At 40.3% G+C, this 19,852-nt stretch overlaps 1 protein-coding gene across 1 annotated transcript; it reads right to left on the reverse strand.

Annotated features, from left to right (window-relative positions):
• Positions 1-8,350: 8,350 nt before the first annotated feature.
• Positions 8,351-19,272, reverse strand: LOC135516374 (carboxypeptidase Z-like). Its single transcript, XM_064940640.1, has 12 exons — positions 19,018-19,272; positions 18,467-18,499; positions 17,233-17,450; positions 16,883-17,039; positions 14,759-14,965; positions 12,542-12,771; positions 12,112-12,273; positions 10,638-10,796; positions 10,229-10,367; positions 9,580-9,719; positions 9,381-9,480; positions 8,351-9,279 (listed from the first exon to the last, which is right to left on the reverse strand). The coding sequence occupies exons 1-12, from the start codon at positions 19,121-19,123 to the stop codon at positions 8,930-8,932; spliced, it is 2,001 nt and encodes a 666-aa protein (XP_064796712.1). The 5' UTR covers positions 19,124-19,272; the 3' UTR covers positions 8,351-8,929.
• Positions 19,273-19,852: the final 580 nt, after the last annotated feature.

Genomic DNA, 19,852 nt, shown 5'->3' on the forward strand with positions numbered 1-19,852 from the left:
CAAGCAGAAATGGACTTGAAAAATAAAAAAACTTCAATCTTACGAACTTACAATGCCATATTTATGCTCATATACGTTATGTTAACTAATAACAAAGAAAAGTTTTGAAATTGGCCAAATCAAGACCAAATTAAATCTGTTTGACATGATACCCTTTGGATTTATAATTTTAGAATGTCAGTGTACTAGCTAGTACACAGTGCAGGTTTTAATCATAACCAGAGGGACTACCTAAGTGCCAAATTATCCCAAGTAGATTTAAACCAGCATAATTATGTGGTTCTGGTGAGAACTGGCAAAATGTTTCACAAACTCATCCATGTTGAGGGAGCGAGCCCTCCTTGACTCAACACTGAGAATTCCGAGGTGACTTAACCTGTTATCAACCATTGTTGTCCTAAGGTGGGTTTTAATCCGTTTTAAAGCTGAGAAGCGTATCTCTCAAGAAGCAGTGCTGACTGAAATCTTACAAAGTTGATAAATAGCTCATGGAAGACCTCTTTATAAGGTTCTAGAAACACAACAAAGTCCAGGAAGACGGTCTGTCCCTTCTTCTTTTCTCTTTCCTATCAAGAAGTCACTTGGTTTGATGAACCTCATGTTTGAGGTCCTCTAAATCTGACTCAAAGGTCTGAGCAAAGGCCAACAGAAGCTCCTCATTCAAGAATGTTGTACTCTTTGGGTTGAGAGACTGGACCCCTTCCATTGTCTTGCAATTGTTCTTTGAAAAATGCCTCTGCAGCTCAGCTGTGAGACTGTCAAGCACCTGATTAAAGATTGTTCTTTGGAAGCTCTCACCATCACTTTGGTCACAACTTTTCTGTCCTACAGTGCTCATCATCAATGAGTCGTGAAATCTTAAGCTTGTTTTAGGCTGTAGTTTACACACTGTTTGTACACTTATTTTGCAGTGCTCTACAATCTCTTCAACCTCTTTCCATAGTTCTCCATAGTAACCCTCACTTCTGTAGTCCTGTGGTGTTTCTGTAAGGGCACCTACTCGATCCACAGCCCTTGCTAGGTCAAGAGAGCTTGATTGGAGCATGTCAGAAAGACATTTGGCATCACCAAGCACTTTACAAAAGGTAACCGAAAGCCCTTTAACATGTAAATATATCTGAAAAGAAGGCCCCTTACCTCCATTGATCTTTCAGAAGTCTACATACCAAATACTAATTGAGTGTAGCATTGCCTTTAAATGGTTTAACTTGGGTCACACGTTTTGGGTAGCTTTCCACATGCTTCCCACAATAAATTGGGTGAATTTTGGCCCATTCCTCCTGACAGAGCTGGTGTAACTGAGTCAGGTTTGTAGGCCTCCTTGCTTGCACACGCTTTTTCAGTTCCGCCCATATATTGACTATAGTTTTGAGATCAGGGCTTTGTGATGGTCACTCCAATACCTTGACTTTGTTGGCCTTAAGCCATTTTGCCACAACTTTGGAAGTATGCTTGGGGTTATTGTCCATTTGGAAGACCCATTTGCAACCAAGCATTAACTTCTTGACTGATGTCTTCAGATGTGGCTTCAATATATTCACATAATTTTCCATCCTCATGATGCCATCTATTTTGTGAAGTGCACCAGTCCCTCCTGCAGCAAAGCACCCCCACAACATGATGCTGCCACCCCCGTGCTTCACGGCTGGGAAGGTGTTCTTCAACTTGCAAGCATCCCCCTTTTTCCTCCAAACATAATGATGGTCATTATGGCCAAACAGTTCTATTTTTGTTTCATCAGGCCAGAGAACATTTCTCCAAAAAGTACGATCTTTGTCCCCATGTGCAGTTGCAAACCGTAGTCTGGCTTTTCTATGGTGGTTTTGGAGCAGTGGCTTCTTCCATGCTGAGCGGCCTTTCAGGTTATGTCAATATAGGACTCGTTTTTACTGTGGTTATAGATACTTTGTACCTGTTTCTTCCAGCATCTTCACAAGGTCCTTTGCTGTTGTTCTGGGATTGATTTGCACTTTTCTCACCAAAGTGCGTTCATCTCTAGGAGAGAGAATGCGTCACCTCCTGAGCGGTATGACGGCAGTGTGGTCCCATGGTGTTTATACTTGCGTACTATTGTTTGTACAGATGAACGTGGTACCTTCAGACGTTTGGAAATTGCTCCCAAGGATGAACCTGACTTGTGGAGGTCTACAATTTTTTTCTGAGGTCTTGGCTGATTTCTTTTGATTTTTCCCATGATGTCAAGCAAAGAGGCACTGAGTTTGAAGGTAGGCCTTGAAATACATCCACAGGTACTCCTCCAAGTGACTCAAATTATGTCAATTAGCCTATCAGAAGCTTCTAAAGCCATTGCATCATTTTCTGGAATTTTCCAAGCTGTTAAAGGCACTGTCAACTTAGTGTATGTAAACTTCTGACCCACTGGAATTGTGATACAGTACATTATAAGTGAAATAATCTGTCAGTAAACAATTGTTTGAAAAATTACTTGTGTCATGCACAAAGTAGATGTCCTAACTGACTTGCCAAAACTATAGTTTGTTAACAATAAATTTGTGGAGTGGTTGAAAAACGGGTTTTAATGACTCAAACCTAAGTGTATGTAAACTTCCGACTTCAACTGTACCTGCATGCCCACCTTACATCCGCAAGTCTCTGTAGTTCTGGGCTACTGCTATGGATACAGCTCTTTCTGAACTGCAAGCCACTTGAGATGAACGTACGAGCCAGATACATAGTTGTAAAGCTTCTGCAGGAGAGCAAAAAAAGACTTTACAGCATCGACAAGAACCAAATTCAAACAATGCTCATTACAGTGCACATAAAATGTTCATCTTGCACTGTTTTTAATCCGCGCAAACACACAAATGGTTTCCGCTCATGACTGATGCATCATCATAGCCTTGCCCCCAAGATTATTTCTGTAGTCCAGACCATGTTTTTCAAGGCAATCAATTATCATTTTGGGAGACCTGCTGCATTTAAGCTTTCAGCTGACTGAAGGTGTAAAAAGCTTTCGTGGATGGCCCCGTTGTAACAGTACCTCACAACTAAGGACATTTGTTATTTTTTCTTTCAATCTTTTGTTTCATCTGCAATTACACTAAAAACTTCACTTTCTTTTACTTCTCTTATTATTTCACTTTGTACCATCTCAGCAAAGCCCTCAAGAACTTCATTCAGGATTTGGTGGCTTGTGTACTTAGCATTGCCACATGTATTCATCCTTGTTGTGAGTCATCAGACTCTCGATGACCTCTCTGCGCTATATTTTGAGTGGCAGTTAATAGAAGTACATCTGCAATTTCTTTAGGGTAAGTACAGCTTTCCTCCACTTTATTTTTCCAGTCTTCATTTATGATATCTAACATTGATGACTTGCTGTCAATAGCCCTTTTATGCTGATTCCAAGCATACATAGCATTGATATGATGCTCTGCCTTTGAATGGAGCTTACATCCAGAATCTTTAAACAGCGCCTTTTTCCAGTTACAAAAACCTGACTGTGATGTAAAGGCAGATTCAGGTGTATTGGGCAGAGAAAATGCCTACAGGTGAAACAATAAGTCAAATCTTGACTTACAGAATATTCAAGCCATGAATTGTCCTTATACCAGGAGCTGTTGAAAGCCATTTTCCTAGTATCATGCAGAGTTCTGGGAAATGTTTTCAAATCCAGCTGTATTTGTTCTCTGGATCTTGAAATGTCTGAAATACACGTTAAATAATGTGTCATATCTCTATGGAAATGTATAATTAAGGGATCCACTAGATTAGATACTAACAGCTGCTATCTAAAATGTGTAGTTTAAAGGATAGGCCTGGCCCACCATTGGGTCCTTTTGGAACGGAAGTCTGATATCTCGCTCTTTCTTTTCATGTTTAATTGACCCTATGCAAAAAAATATGACTTTCTATGGTTACATCCAAGCATCCAATTACCCACATTTTAGTCTAATCTCCATCTTAATTACAAATCCTCATTATCATAACTGTATCGTAATATCAACTACCAGCCTAAGTTACTAGTTAGATCATGTCTAGCCCTACTCTGCAGTAAGTCATTTATCTAGCTATAATTTCTTCCACCTTTACGATAACAAACAGGCTATCTGCAAAATGTGGTAATCTTTTGAGTAACGTTAACAGATTGATAATAACAATTGTTTGTTTTGAGTTCAAGTACGGAAATCTGAGTTAATGGATTTCAAATTGCTGAATGTTAACTTGCTGAACACTGACAGCTGTAGCCTATTGACAGATGTAGCCTACTAGTTACCCCACATTAACTAAACATTCGTATACTGTAACTTAGAACACTGAACTGTATATGAGTGTATTACTAGCACAGATGTAAACATAATGTTAGGTTAAATTGGGAACCGATCTTTCTTATCTGATTAACTGTCTGTTAATGGAGCCAAAGGTCTAACATTAACTTACACAGTGACTCAACTTTCGTCAAAGTTGTTCAGGAAACCTAAACCTGATGCTAAACCTTAAAACTTACTTCAAATATGATGCTTTTGCCAATCGTGAAAAGAGCTTGTGGAGCTGTGGAAATATGCTCTCTTCTTCTGTATGTTCTTCTTATTCTTCTGTATCTCACAACCTATTCTCTCTTCCTCGATTTGAAAAATGCGCCGCCGAAGGTCAAAATAAATGCTTCTTTCAATCAGCATCAAACTGCCAGTAGCGAATGAAATTTTGGGGTGGCACCCGGGATGGCCAATCAGATGTCAGGGGTGTCCGGACACCCCTCTGGCTCCGCCCCTGTTCTGTCCTCCTCTGGGTACATTGACTTCAATACAAACCTTTGAGGCTCATGATTCTCACCCACTTCCAAAGACTTACACAGTAATAATAAACATCCTCCAACCTGTCAGAGCTCTTGCAACATGAACTGAAGTGTTGTCCACCCAATCAAAGGATCAGAGAATGAATCCAATACTGAAAGCATAAGTTACAGCTAGCTAGCAGTGCTCTTCATAACATGTGGTGAGTAGCTGACTCAAAGAGAGAGAAAGACAATAGCTGAACAGGTTTGAACACATGTATTTATTCAAAAATGGAGCAAGAGTGAGAGAGATAAATAGATATATTTTGTCATTTCTTTTCACTTTCTTAGCTAGCAAATGCAGCTAGCTAGTTTACCCTACCTACTCAAACACCCAGGCCAAATAAAGAGACGCTATGTTAGTCAGCTAGCTATGACTATCCAAAACTGAAACTCTTCCAAGTCAAGATAAGCTTTTGGTTTGACTACTTTATTGCCACCGGGGCCCGCCGGTGTAACTGCTAAACTGCTTACGCTGTACTGCAAGATTGTAGAGGGTTTACTAACGTGTTAGTTCTATTAGCTAAGTTGACTACGACATTAATTTAGCTAATATGGTGACAACAATGTAAGCTGTGTGTAGCGGTTATGATTTGAATGTTTGGCTTGGAAAGTTTTTTTTGCCTCATCACAGACAGCTGATGTGTTGTGCATTGAATTCCACAAGCTAAGGGAAAATGTGAGAGGAGGAGAGCACATAGATGAGAGAAGGAATACAACAAGCTGTTCGTATTTGGCTATGAAAGTGAACCATTTGCGTGTGATCAGGGATGTATTCATTCCGACAATTTTGTTGAAAAACGTTTCTTAAACTGAAGCAAACGGAATGAAACGGGAATAAACATAACATAATTTGTCCAAAAGAAACTCTCAAAACTCACCTCAAATCTTTCTTTTGACCTGTGTACACGTACATTGTAAACTTTCATTCATAGGCTAGGTTGTAGAAACCTCATGATGGGTATAGGGAAAATTTGAGATCATATGAAAGTACTACTTAAGGAGCTTTTGAGGGTATCTGTACTATGCTATTTATATTTTGGACTACTTTTACTTTTACTTCACTTCATTCCTTCATTCTAAAAGTACTTTTTACTCCATACATTTTCCCTGACACCCAAAAGTACTCGTTACATTTTGAATGCTTAGCAGGACAGGGCAATTGTCTAATTCAAACACTTATCAAGAGAACATCCCTGGTCATCCCTACTGCCCCTGATCAGGCGGACTCATTAAACACACGTTTTGATTCTAAATCACGTCTGAGTGTTGGAATGTACCCCTGGCTATGTGTCATTTTTTTAAAAATGAAATTTGTGCCATCTGGTTTGCTTAAAAAAAGGAATTTGAAAAGGATTTATACTTTTACTTTTAACACTTAAATATATTTTAGCAATTACATTTGCTTTTGATACTTTACGTACATTTAAAACCAAATACTTTTAGAGTTTTACTCAAGTAGTATTTTACTGGGTGACTTTCACTTTTACTTGAGTCATTTTCTATTAAGGTATCTTTACTTTTACTCAAGTATGACAATTGGGTACTTTTTCCACCACTGGTCGTAGCCTAAACCTATCGATGTTATGTTGAACTGGGTAAATGGGATATGAATGACAGTTATCCAACGTGCTGTAATAGAAATAAGGCCAACCCTCGTTAAAAAAATCCTCCTCTTTCATCTTAAACGGCACCGACCGCCACTGGTGTTCACAGTGCATAATTACATGGAATTTATGCTATATTTTCTTGTGTTATGTAAGGGATCATCAAGGATGCTTTGTGCAGTTCTATGGAAATATACCATGATTCAGGGGGTGATACGGATCCTGAGGCCTAGGCTGGGAATTGGTACATTTCCATAGTACTGCACAGAGTGGAGTTGATCATCCTGTTTATACCCCAGACTTAAAGGGATGCTTTAAACAGCCCACAGTGACATGCCTGAGTTCATCTGGCTCTGGGGAAGTAGATAAAGGGCCTCATTGCCAAAATCCTTAAGTATCTCTTTAAACAAAAACAAATAAATGATGTTCTAATTTACAGTACCATACTACTATGTAGATTACTTTAACAATGTGTTTATTTATAACAGACTGAATTTCATAAATGAAATGCACAACATTTCTGGAGGAAGAGAGAGTTCACCTAAATTACAATATTATTGATACAAATGTATTCATTTTACTGTGCATGCAAATAACGACATGATATATATGGGATTCATTCACTCGAAAACATATTTGGTCACAAATGCATTAGGGTTTGTGGGAGGCCATGTATGGCTAAGTGTGGGTCACAATCTCTCCTTGCCTTTTACTTTCAATGTAAAGAAACACTAAAGTAATTGAATTATTTGTGTGAAGAATCCCTTTCACAGACACAGAATGTATAGTTATGCATTATTGAAATGATTGCATTATTGAAATGCCTATAAATTATTATTATTATAGCAGCTCAATAAGTGATGAGTTGGCCTTGGGTTGTGATCCTAGGAGATGGTGTTTGGTCAGATTGGGTCAAGTGACAACAGCCTAGCTGCCACAGTTCAACTGTAGATATGTCAGGAGTGCTGACATCTGGAAATATACACAAACACAAATCAGATTTGGCCTCCGTTTACTAAATATCATAACTGAGCATCATCTCAAATGTTTGGAGGGAAGATTGAAGAAAACATTTATTCTCATCGCTAGCTGCATACTGTGGAATGGTGTCCATGGTATTAAATAATGTAAGCTATTCCAAGCCATGGTATAAAAGGGATAATCAACCCCGGGCTCTGTGCGTTCTCTTGAAAATAATGCAACTCCGTGGAAGGTCGGTTCCACTCCGCTAGCGCGTCGTCACTCCTTGAACGCAGAGCCACTCCTTGATGATCCCTTATTGCAACAAATATCCTACTCTTTTTTTTTCAAGGCACATGCGCACTGCAAAAGGGGTAGGCAGAATGATATTCAGAAGTTAACATGTGGCAAAACAAATTACATGATAGGACTGACATTTGTTTCAGATCAATTCATATCTAGGTAACATGTGAGACAAACACTGACGATATCTAGATCCACTAGAGAAAGTGATGCAGAGTGCTATGTGAAATGACACACATTCCGGTTCTTGATCATGGTTGGTTGACTGGTATAAGAGACTGACGGTGCCTCTGGTTCTTTAACAGATGCTATACGTTGCCATGTGGGAGAGTTTGGGATACAGTATTGGTTGGCTGGAAAGGTTGCCTTTCTTGGAAAGGCAGTTCAGTTGAAAATGTAACATGGGCGAAAACGAATGGAATTAGGATGCCATCTTTTGGCCAATCTGTTTCATTACATATTTTGAAGGGACGACGGTCACACAAATTTCCCATTTACTACCATGTGAACACATTTCAGGGACAATTATTGTAAAGTATAACGGCCACTATCTGAGAAGAAGATACTTCACCGTATTATCATGAAGTAAAGTGTAACTCCGCAAGTGAGGTCAAATTGAACTAGGAAGCACCACACACATTAAGAACGCTTCTCTTTAACAAAGTTTCAGTAGGGTGGGGCTCCATTAACAGCAGTAATAGTAACAAATGAATGTTCTTTAATAATGTTTTATTGTAAACAAGTACAGATATGTGCGGGTGGAGAGACAAATCGTCGAAGCTTTTCAACCTTCCTGTATTGCATTATGGTCATAAAGTGAAGCAGTTTAACAAGGCAAAAACGTGTAAAATGGAGGCTAGCTTTAGGAGAAAACACTTTACATGAACTATGACTTATTAAGATTACATATTGCTATCATGAACAACTAGCTATTTTATATTTTGCTTCAGTGATGACAGGTTTGCAGCAATGGATAATAATGGTAATGCTAAAATGTGACACTTGTATGATAGCATTATGTAAATCATATTCAACTTAAATAGTAACCCGTCTTTGATCATGTAGGGCAGTGTCCTGCACATTTTTGTTCCACCCTTATATAAGCACACGTGATTGAACTAATCATCAAGCCCTTGATTAATTGAATTAGGTGTGCTGGTATTGACCTGTAGGAGGTATGTGCAACCCTTGATCGGGGACCAGAGTTGAGAAAGGAGGCTATAGTGGGAGCCATAGAGGATTCTATGTATATTCAGGGGAGGAGCTAGTTTCTGAGAAGCCAGGTGGGGGTGGAGCCATGGGCGTGGCTAAAGTAACTCCACCACCACGGTTTCTCCTGCCCCTCCTCTCCGTTCTGGTTCTGCTCGCTAATGGTGTAGCGCTCAAACTGGTTGTAGGGGTCGAAGTGCTCATAGGTCCCCATGGACGGGATTCTATAGTCCTCCTCCATGTCAGGCTCCACCACAGCCTTCTGCAGGACAAAGTCCACCCGGCCTGCTTTCTGCATGCGTGCCGGGAGGTGGATCTTTTTCATGGCTCTGGTGTAGCCTGGTGCAGACGCAGTCAGGATGTGGATGCCAGCGGTTAGCAAGCGCCAGTAGTCTCCGTTTTCAGCTAGAGAGAGTGTGAGGACGTTTTTTTTTTCAAATGCTTACCACCCAGAATCATACTGACATTTTCTAGTAAAAATTACCAATCGAAGAGGCTGACTTTACCTGTGGTGATGTCATGCCTTATTCCTCTGACAGATATCCTTGCCCCTTTGATTCCATTCCCGTCCTCATCCTTTACTATTCCCTTTATTCCACGGTGGACCTGGTAAACATTGAGACGCAGGGTTAGTGGAGAACTCGTCTCAGATTTGTGAAAGGGAGTGATGTTTTGGAATGAAATGCTGGCTTTAAAGTCTCTCACCGACTCCATGAATGTGAGCAGAGCCTCTTTGTTATCCTTCCAGCCAGTGTATAACTCCTCCTCAGCTGGGAACTTATCACAGCCCAACTCCACCGTCACCTCAAAACAGTTAGTGTGGAGGTAGTTGAAGTCCTGCATACCTGATCACATGACAGGAAGAACAACGTACCAGTGATAGAAACTACAAACCACCATCTTCATAATTGAACTAGTGACAATAACTAAGAGCGCCACCAGGTGGCGATCATAGTTCATAATATAACTTGCCTATTATGTTCGTTGAGCCTGCATCAGCTATTTCAATCACAGGAGGAAGGTTCATAAGAACAGTTGTTTCTTGCCATTCTTGATTTCTTGCTTTACATTCTAGCTGTTTGACATCATTTGACCGCATAGGTGGGAGCTAGTGACATCAGCATTTCGCTGCACCGCTGTAAGACCTGCTAAACTGTGTACGTGACCAGGAAACTTTGATTTGATAATGACAGCTGTGATGGAATGAATGGATCGATACCATTCTATTACAGCCGTTGATATGAGTCCGTCCTCCCAAACGAAGGTGCCACCAGCCACCCGCTCGCTATATCGTCACTTCAACAGTCCTGGACTGTTTTTAATTTGACCGTTTTTTTATTTATTTTAAACTTACCACCTGCAAAGCTGTACCACCATGCTCCATTTATGATGCCGTCCTGGCCGATGCTGCCAAAGTTCTCACACCTTCCAGAGTTTCCTTCTGACATGGTGGCATGGGCATCTGCATATGTTCTCGCTATCTGCTTGAATACCTGTAGCCAAAAATACAATATATTATCTTTGTCTTATTCATAAAAAATATAATGGGTAGTTTTGTTTACCTTCAAATTTGATATGTTACATGTATGTTACATGATGACTGTCGAGGAAATAAAAATACAATTCATCTTTACATATGTAGAGCATGAACAATCAATGGGCCTTCTCTCTGCAACAGACACACTTCAGATCATAGAGTGCAATCCATTTTGGAGAGTGCTGTTGTCCTATTGAATGTACATGTTGCTGTCAGTCCCGCTTACCTGTTCATCTGGCGTGGGGGAGAACATCTTCTGCTCCAGTGGGTGTTTGGAGAGGTCGTAGGGGTAGGACACCAACAACTCCCCTCCGTGGAAGTTAGCTGAGAGCACAAAGGGAAAGGATCTGATCCACTTCATGACTGCGTATGTCTCTGGAGCTACCTGCATTATGACACACATAAAGACAAGCATATCAATTACAGTCAACAGTTTTATTGGGCACATCAATAAAACACAGGGTTTTGGAAATGATGGCATAACAGGGTACAATCAGGTGCCGGTTAACAACAATGACCAATCGTCAACTTCTCAATTAAAACTTGATGATTGGTAATCAAAACTCAATTCAAACTTTGATATTTAACATTGAAGATAAATGAAACAGAGATTGAGGTAGTCACTTCATACAAGTACTTGGGAATATGGCTAGACGGTACAGTCCTTCTCTCAGCACATATCAAAGCTGCAGGCTAAAGTTAAATGTAGACTTGGTTTCCTCTATCGTAATCACTCCTCTTTCACCCTAGCTGCCAAACTAACCCTGATTCAGATGACCATCCTACCCGTGCTAGATTACCGAGACATGATTTATAAATCGGCAGGTAAGGGTGCTCTCGAGCGGCTAGATGTTCTTTACCATTTGGACATCAGATTTGCCACCAATGCTCCTTATAGGACACATCACTGCACTCTATACTCCTCTGTAAACTGATCATCTCTGTATACCCATCGCAATACCCACTGGTTGATGCTTATTTATAAAATCCTCTTAGGCCTCACTCCCCTTTATCTATGATATCTACTGCAGCCCTCATCCTACACATTCAACACCTGTTCTGCCAGTCACATTCTGTTAAAGGTCCCCAAAGCACACACATCCCTGGGTCGCTCCTCATTTCAGTTCGCTGCAGCTAGTGACTGGAACGAGCTGCAACAAATACTCAAACTGGACAGTTTTATCTCAATCTCTTCATTCAAAGACTCAATCATGGAAACTCTTACTGACCGTTGTGGCTGCTTTGCGTGACGTATTGTTGTCTCTACCTTGCCCTTTGTGCTGTGTCTGTGCCCAATAATGTTTGTACCATGTTTTGTGCTGCTACCATGTTGTGCTGCTACCATGTTGTTGTCATGTTGTGTTGCTGCCATGCTATGTTGTTGTCTTAGGTCTCTCTTTATGTGGTGTTGTCTCTCGCTGTGATGTGTGTTTTGTCCTATATTTTCCATTTTAATTTTTTTTAACCCAGCCCCCGTCCCCGCAGGAGGCCTTTTGCCTTTTGGTAGGCCGTCATTGTAAATAATAATTTGTTCTTAACTGACTTGCCTAGTTAAATAAAGGTTAAAAAAATGTAAATGTAAATCCAAATGACATTGAAAGCAGTCATCATTGCACAATATTTGATGAATGTATTATTATCCGCAAGTATAAAATCCCACACGAAATGCAAGCATGGATGGCTAGGAATTCATACTGTACCTTACCAAACCAGTAAGCGTCTGGGATTGGGATGTGGTTGCTACGGAAACGTCTGTGTCTGCGCCGGCTGTAAACGATCGTAGTCAGGTCAGGGAAGTTCCTGTTCAGGTCAATGTTCTGGGCATTGCCTCGACCCAGGGTCCAGCTGTTGTAGTTCTGAGCCTGTTGGGTTCATACAGTGGTAGTCAGGTTGGTATGTGAGTCAAAGCAGACATGTCAAAGCATACTGTAGGATCTTCGCTGTCAAGTAACATGAAATCAGCGATAGTTTAAACCAAATATTGAGGCCTGTTGTTGAATCTTTTTTAAAGCTGGGGAACTGATTACATACGGTACATTAATACCTTTCTGGCAAATGCAATTCGTTTTACACAGTGATAAAATAACAAAATATTAAAATGACGTGTCAAACAACGTTGATTCAACCTACCTCCTCGTTCTCAGGGTCGATGGTGTCCTGGAGCTCGGCGGCAGCGAGCTCGTAACCGTCGGGGTTCATGGAGGGCAGGATGTGGATACGCGTGGTGTTGATCAGGGTCTGGATGCGCCGGTTCCCCAGCAGGTACTCTGAACACAGGTACTGGGCCAGGTAGATCAACAGCTGACGACCCAGCACCTCGTTCCCATGCATGTTTCCTATGTACTTCATCTCCGGTTCAACTGTTGATATAAGATGACCGGATAGGGACTTCTTTTAAATGTATTCAACCAAAGAGATGAATGATCTGTTTTCCATGGAGACTTAACCAAGACAGCAGCTTACTATCATGTGTAACATTTAGAAAAGTTACATTGTCCCTGGTTGAACTGTGGACATAGGCGAGATAATAATTAAGGGCCCGATTCTGACCCGTGTTAAGTGTGCGGGAATGGAACATAATCCCCTTTTGATGCACTTTTCTCTCTGTGCATTCTGACCTTGAACTTAAGCATTAGAATAGCATTTGTATTCACCCGCTATTTGTTTGGGGTGGAGCTCGAATAATTGACAGTGTGGCGGAGGTGTGTACAGAAACGCCATATTCTGACCCTGCATCCCACTGCTGGTTTCCTTCTGAAACTAAGCAGCGTTGGTCCTGATTGGTCCCTGGATGGGAGACCAGATGCTGCTGGAAGTGGTGTTGGTGGGCCAGTAGGAGGCACTCTTTTGTCTGGCCTAGAAAAAGATCCCAATGCCCCAGGGCAGTGATTGAGGACATTTCCCTGTGTAGGGTGCTGTCTTTCAGATGGGACATTAAATGGGTGTCCTTACTCTCTGTGGTCACTAAAGATCCCATGACACATCGTAAGAGTAGGGGTGTTTACCCTGGTGTCCTGGCTAAATTCCCAATCTGGCCCTTATACCATCATGGTCACCTAACCATCCCCAGCTTCCTATTGGTTCATTCCTCTCCCCTGTAACTATTCTCAGTCAATTTAACTGATAAAATGAACACAAAAAAAGAATAATTCCACTATCTTTACGTGTGAGGAAACCATGACTAAAGTCCAGCGAACCTACCTGTTTCAAGTGGAAGAAGCATCTATTGAATATTTTTGATTTATATAACACCATTCTCCAGGCACTGTAATTTACAACTTGATAAGAGCTAGATAAATGAGTAATCCGTTTGGATAAGGGTATTGTAAATATAGGCTAAATGACACTTGTTTTAGGTCTACTTTACCTTATAATCGCTGGAGATAAATGTGAAACCAGTCATATGGCAGCAAACTGAAGCATATCAACATATCAACTTTACCACAGTAAAGTTTATGAAATGCTGTGCCATTATGCAGAGTTTAAATTGTAGTCGTTTAACTTGCAAGGATGGGCAATCCCGAATGTCTTAATTATAGCCTACTCCGGCTTTCTCTGTCTCCTATTTCTATCATGTTAATAATTAGCCACTATCAGTATCGACCGTCAGTATGCCTAATAACAACACATATTCAACTGCCAATTTACTGTTAGTTCCCAGTTAGTTTAGCCTACCTTATAATTCCATTTAATTTCATTGTATCATTTCCCTTTGCTTCCTCGGTCATGGCCGTGTGGTTGTTGCTAAGAATCATTAGTAACAGTCGATAATATACAAAAAATGACATGTAAGCAAATTAAATTGTTATGGAGCGGAGCGCAGACCAAGCCGTGACCGTTTGAACCCGACGCATGGCGCAATACTTGGCTGTGTCAGTACACGGTTCCATGGTTAGTTCAACCAACAGAGGGTATAGCCTACTATCGTACACTATTCTCCCTACTTTAATTCTATGTCCGCCAATGTTCCCACATTACCATGGGTTGAACTGAAAGTGGCCATTTTCAGAATGAATCAAACCACTGCTTTCTTTTGTGCGTAAAGGCTCTCCAAACCAAATCATGATTCATAAATACTTTCCTAAACCTAAATAAGTATTTATAAATCTGGGTTTTCAGCAGTTTAATTAAATGTATTCAGGGCGTGCAAGGTAGCACCGGCATGGTGCATTACACGGCTGAATAAGGTAAATCTGAATACCAAATACTGAAGTGCGTAGGAATGGCGTAAATTCCTAAATCGGAATCAGGCCCTAATTGAATAGCATTGAGAGACATATGACGGCGTTTAAGAAATAGCATTCCCAGGACTCACACTGTCGTGCACCGAGGACCATTAGTACTTACGCAATTCATGTACTCCAGGGTTGTTTGAGAACTCTATCACTAGCAGGTCTTTGCCCTCCACACTGCGGCCGATGCTGTAGGTCATGGCGATTTCAGGGCATCGTGCTGCAGTCTTCTTCAGGATGCTGTTCATCTGGGCGTTAGACTGATAGCTAAACTGGATGACAGTATGAGGCTTCTCAGGGGTATTACCTTGTTCCTGTATCGCTAGGATAAACAAGAGATGGTGACACTGTATGATAATGATTTGAAAAGCATTTATAAGCACCTATGAACAGTTAAGTGTAATGTCTTATTTGTGGAAGTTATTATGAAGTGTAACCAAAGATATAGAGGTCAATAGTGTTCCAAGCCAGTTCACGACACTTTGTATTAACTAGCAAGTGTGACTTTTGACTCAGTGTCCTAGAAAAGTTAACATCGAAAGCGTAACCATGCGTCAATAAACCGCCTCATCGGGTGTATATCGAGATACCTTATTACTAAATGAGACCTTAGTCTTTCATCTCATGTCGAGTAGAGCCCTGTAAAATGTCAGCAGACAGAGAAATTACATAAAGTGGAAAAGTCCCCGTCTCCACTGTATAAATGTGCTCTTTTAGGGAAATGTGCAAGACCTAAAAGGTAAGAAACTGAATGAAGTTGAAACATAAGACCAGAGACATCTGTTCAAAATAAATATCAGCATGGAATTAATTACATAGCTTACAAGGCTTGCCAGACATCTTGTACTTCAGTTAGAATCAAAGATATTTTTGGAAACAGATTTCATGCTACACTAAAAGCTGTTGTGCAAAATGTGGTACCACCATCTGTGTGAATATCTACACCCATATCATATATGTAATATGCATATCTATGATTTATTTCAGCAAAATGGCTACATTAACTGTTATTGTGTCAGCATAGGCTCCTGTAGGACTTGTTTATGGTGGCATAGAGCAGCTGCAGAGATAAACAGGAAGAGAGAGAGAGAGAGTACACAGGAAGAGAGGACTCATGAACACTCAGAACAATCACACAGCTGGAATGGTTGGTTGTTTGCAGCTTCATGGAGAAACAAACTGTACTGAACTCACGTTAGACTGATCACTGCTCTGGTGAACAGGGAGAAACAAACTGTACTGAACTCACGTTAGACTGATCACTGCTCTGGTGAACAGGGAGAAACAAACTGTACTGAACTCACGTTAGACTGATCACTGCTCTGGTGAACAGGGAGAAACAAACTGTACTGAACTGAACTCACTGCTCTGGTGAACAGGGAGAAACAAACTTACTGACGTTAGACTGATCACTGCTCTGGTGAACAGGGAGAAACAAACTGTACTGAACTCACGTTAGACTGATCACTGCTCTGGTGAACAGGGAGAAACAAACTGTACTGAACTCACGTTAGACTGATCACTGCTCTGGTGAACAGGGAGAAACAAACTGTACTGAACTGAACAGGGAGAAACAAACTGTACTGTTAGACTGATCACTGCTCTGGTGAACATATGCTCTGGTGAACAGGGAGAAACAAACTGTACTGAACTCACGTTAGACTGAACTCATAGACTTGTTAAAACAGGGAGCAAATATATCTTGTAGGTGGCAAAGATATTAATGCTCTGGTGAACAGGGAGAAACAAATATGTTAACGTCATTGTAAATAAGAATTTGTTGTTAACTGACTTGCCTAGTTAAATAAAGGTTCATTTAAAAAATGTGTTGAGAGGATTGTGGCATAATACAATCATCAAAAAACTGTGAATGTGAATGTCAAAAGGCATTTGAATTGACCTATAAATAGTTTAAGTACATTCTTGAGGTGTGCCGCAAGGAGCAATGTGGCAACCAGGTGACTGTCATTAATCTGGATAGAAACTGCATTCTCAGTTACCACTCAATATGCTTCTGTTATTAAAAGGGGTTTGGGTGTTATTTTTCTTTATGACATAATCTTGTAATAATGTTGACACACATGGTTCTCTCTAGTTTTACATTTTACTCAGGGGATTGTTTTATGCATGAAAATATTATTTGAGTCAACATCATACTGCACAGTTAGTGTCATACTGTTGTCACTATCATATATTGATAGTAATTTTTATGACACACCAGTTAAACTGTGGCCGTTACCTCGTAAGCCCTCCAGGGGGTCGTAACAGCCCTCCTGGTCACTGACAAAGAAGCGGTCACAGTCCAGGAAGTATGGCCAGGCCATCTCGATGCCCTCGAAGGCGTGGTAACAGTTCTTCCTCACAGCCTCGCACGTACTCCTGCACGGCTTCAGCACCTTACATTATAAAAGAAAAACGTCATTCAATTATTGAAAGTGGGATATATATATTTTTTACTGAAGAAGGCGCTGCATTACCAAAATGTTGGTTATTAGATTTACCCATTAAATTGTTGGCAACATATATATATAGAGTGCAATTTTCTTGGATTTATTTGTATTATTACATTATCCTTTGTAAGCATCAAACCTTCTCCTTCTCGCAGCGAGGCACCAGCACTGAACAGCCTAGCATGCGGATGTCCGGGGTGCACTCTCCATTGAGCAAGTTGTGGACCACACTGACGAGGAGGTACTCGGGGCCCAGCTCGGCCTCCTCGCGGGTCCTGTGGCCCAGGATGTTGGGGAACACGGTATGGGTATAGGACATGTCGTCGCAATAGTTCATCATGATGTCCATGCACTTGGCTGAGTAGAGGAAAGAGCCAACCGAGGAGCAGGACAAATTCAGTATTATAATGGTGAGTGACTGATCTGAATGTGGCTTACCGTGTTGAATCATCAAAGTATAGAATACATACTGTTATATCAATAGGTTCATCATTATGTAATGTGTTATAATACAATTTATTGTCTCATAATTTCATGAAATCTTTGCAATTAACATCGGTGAGACCTTTGGGTGCTTTTGTAAGGTGGGTGGCAACATTTTCATAGAACAATAAGTTGGTTATAAAACATTTTCAGGTAGGCGTAGTGTTAACCTGCTTGTAAGATGCTGCTTTGAGACCATATGTTCTCTCCCTTGTAAATCAGTATGTTCAGGGGTATTGGCCAGGTTGTTCTTTCTCTTGTACTTTTACATTTGTTCTAAGTTAATTTGTTTAAGAAACCTTGCTAAGATGCTCAGTACACAATAAGGCTCATTCCTCATATCCTTGGCATGGAAAATGAGCATAATCTGCTATTAAGAAGTCATATGGGTATGCATGAAGAATCCACCCCTTGGACTAAAACATCTTTATTGTCTCATATAGCTAGCTACCTCTCTGCAGTACCGAACAAGATCAAGTTCAAATATTTCTATTATCAGTGGAGATTAAAATGTGAATATTTCATACAGCCATTTATCATCCAAAAATACACTTGATAGCTCGGAGAGGCCTTAAGGCCATAATATCCCATTTAGCCTAATCACTTAGTAAAACTTCATCTTCAAAAGTGTGATAGGTTGTTCAACCTGTGGTTTGATAAAAATTGAATAAATGTACAGTCCTTTAGGCATTCTTTCTGTATGAACAGTAAGTTCTAAACTATCTAACTGTGGTGCAATGCACACAACATGTTAGGATGCTTTCAATTGGTTTAGAATAGTCAGAGTTGGTCCTAAAATCATAACCGTAGCATATGTTGTCACCAAGGCTTTACAAACATCACATTTACATGAGTTGAAGGATTTATTGAAGAAAATAAAATGTACATACGTTGTTCTGGTTCTGGTTCTTTGCAAAAGATACCTGAAAGACAAATCTATTGTTAGTTGCTGTCATGCATTTAACACTAGATGGCAGAATCGCATTTATCACCAGCGTTATTGTGACACTATAAAATCTGCTTTTTATTAACCCTCTCATCTTGCTTCACGATCTCTCCTCCCAAATGTCTATCTTTCCGTAAAAACGTATTAATGCTGAGAATTGTCATTCTTTGGATCAGGTCACCCCTCACTAGTGATGAATATCTACCTCAATCGTTATAGCCCACAGTTCTATAATAATTCTCTGAAGAAAAATAAGCACTTTATTTCGCACTAATTTGTGACACGAGGTTATTTTTTTTATTGTTGTTACGGTTGGCTTGTGAATAAACATTGTGAATAGAAGCATCACAGTTTGCATGTCTTGTCTGAGATATAATGAAATATTTCTGAACCATGCACTTTTATTTCAGAACTAGCCCTAACACCATCACTTCCTTCAATGCATAAAACACACCATGTGCATTATCATTATTAACAAAGAGTTGGCCTACTTACCTAGAAATTCGTCTTCAGGGTCGCAGAGCGAAGGGGCACACCAAACAACTGTCGCCAGTGCATTCAGAAAAACAATAGTCTTCATTTTCCTCCGTATAAATTCCATATTTTGTGATGTGGCACCTCAAGGCTACTGTGCTTAATTGCACGAAAACATTTTGGGCTTCCCTAAAAAGTGAGTTTATTACACGAATTACGGTCGACTATCAAATTACAAAGGAAAATGTTTCGGACGGAAATGGAAGACTGGGTGGAGGTGGAATCATTTGCGCAAGTAAACTTTGCGCAAGTAAACTTTCTGAAATACACCTGTTAACAATTCCTATACTCTAAACCGTCTTGCTCAATCATGTCTTGCTCAACCATTTCCACCACTTATTCAATGTTAACCTTATAATTTCTTACCGCTAAATGTATGTATTGGATTATGTGAACAGTGGACATTAACTGTAAAATAATAGGCACTATTTCTTTCCGTCAGTGCTATCCGGGATCATTGGGGTGACCCCTAACCTTAACCCTTACCCTAACCATAACCCTCACCTTAACCCTTACATAACCCCCTTCAATGGGGTAGGAACTTCCCAATGATTTCGAATAGAACCGACTTATTGTTTTCTCGGCCCATTTGCCCAGTCCTTTAGTCCTTACTCAAGACAGTCCTTTGATCCCCTTCAACCAATCAGCAATATGCTTTGAAGAATGTCAGGATATGTGAGAGTGTGGTAAATTGGACCAAAGTGGTAAATAGAGCCAATTTGTTTCAATGGAAAACATACACAAAATGAATAATTTGATCAAATGTGTAGTCTGTGAAGAAAGAAACCACATGGAA

The sequence above is a fragment of the Oncorhynchus masou genome, chromosome 27 (assembly GCF_036934945.1).
Source record: "Oncorhynchus masou masou isolate Uvic2021 chromosome 27, UVic_Omas_1.1, whole genome shotgun sequence".
NCBI classification, from domain to species: Eukaryota; Metazoa; Chordata; class Actinopteri; order Salmoniformes; family Salmonidae; genus Oncorhynchus; species Oncorhynchus masou.

Coding starts and splice junctions, on each gene's coding strand:
- LOC135516374 (XM_064940640.1), bottom strand. CDS start 19,123: ATGGAATTTATACGGAGGAAAATGAAGACTATTGTTTTTCTGAATGCA. Junction 17,040..17,232: donor CTCGCTGCGAGAAGGAGAAG/GTTTGATGCTTA, acceptor TTATAATGTAAG/GTGCTGAAGCCGTGCAGGAG. Junction 9,720..10,228: donor GTGGTACAGCTTTGCAGGTG/GTAAGTTTAAAA, acceptor TCATGTGATCAG/GTATGCAGGACTTCAACTAC.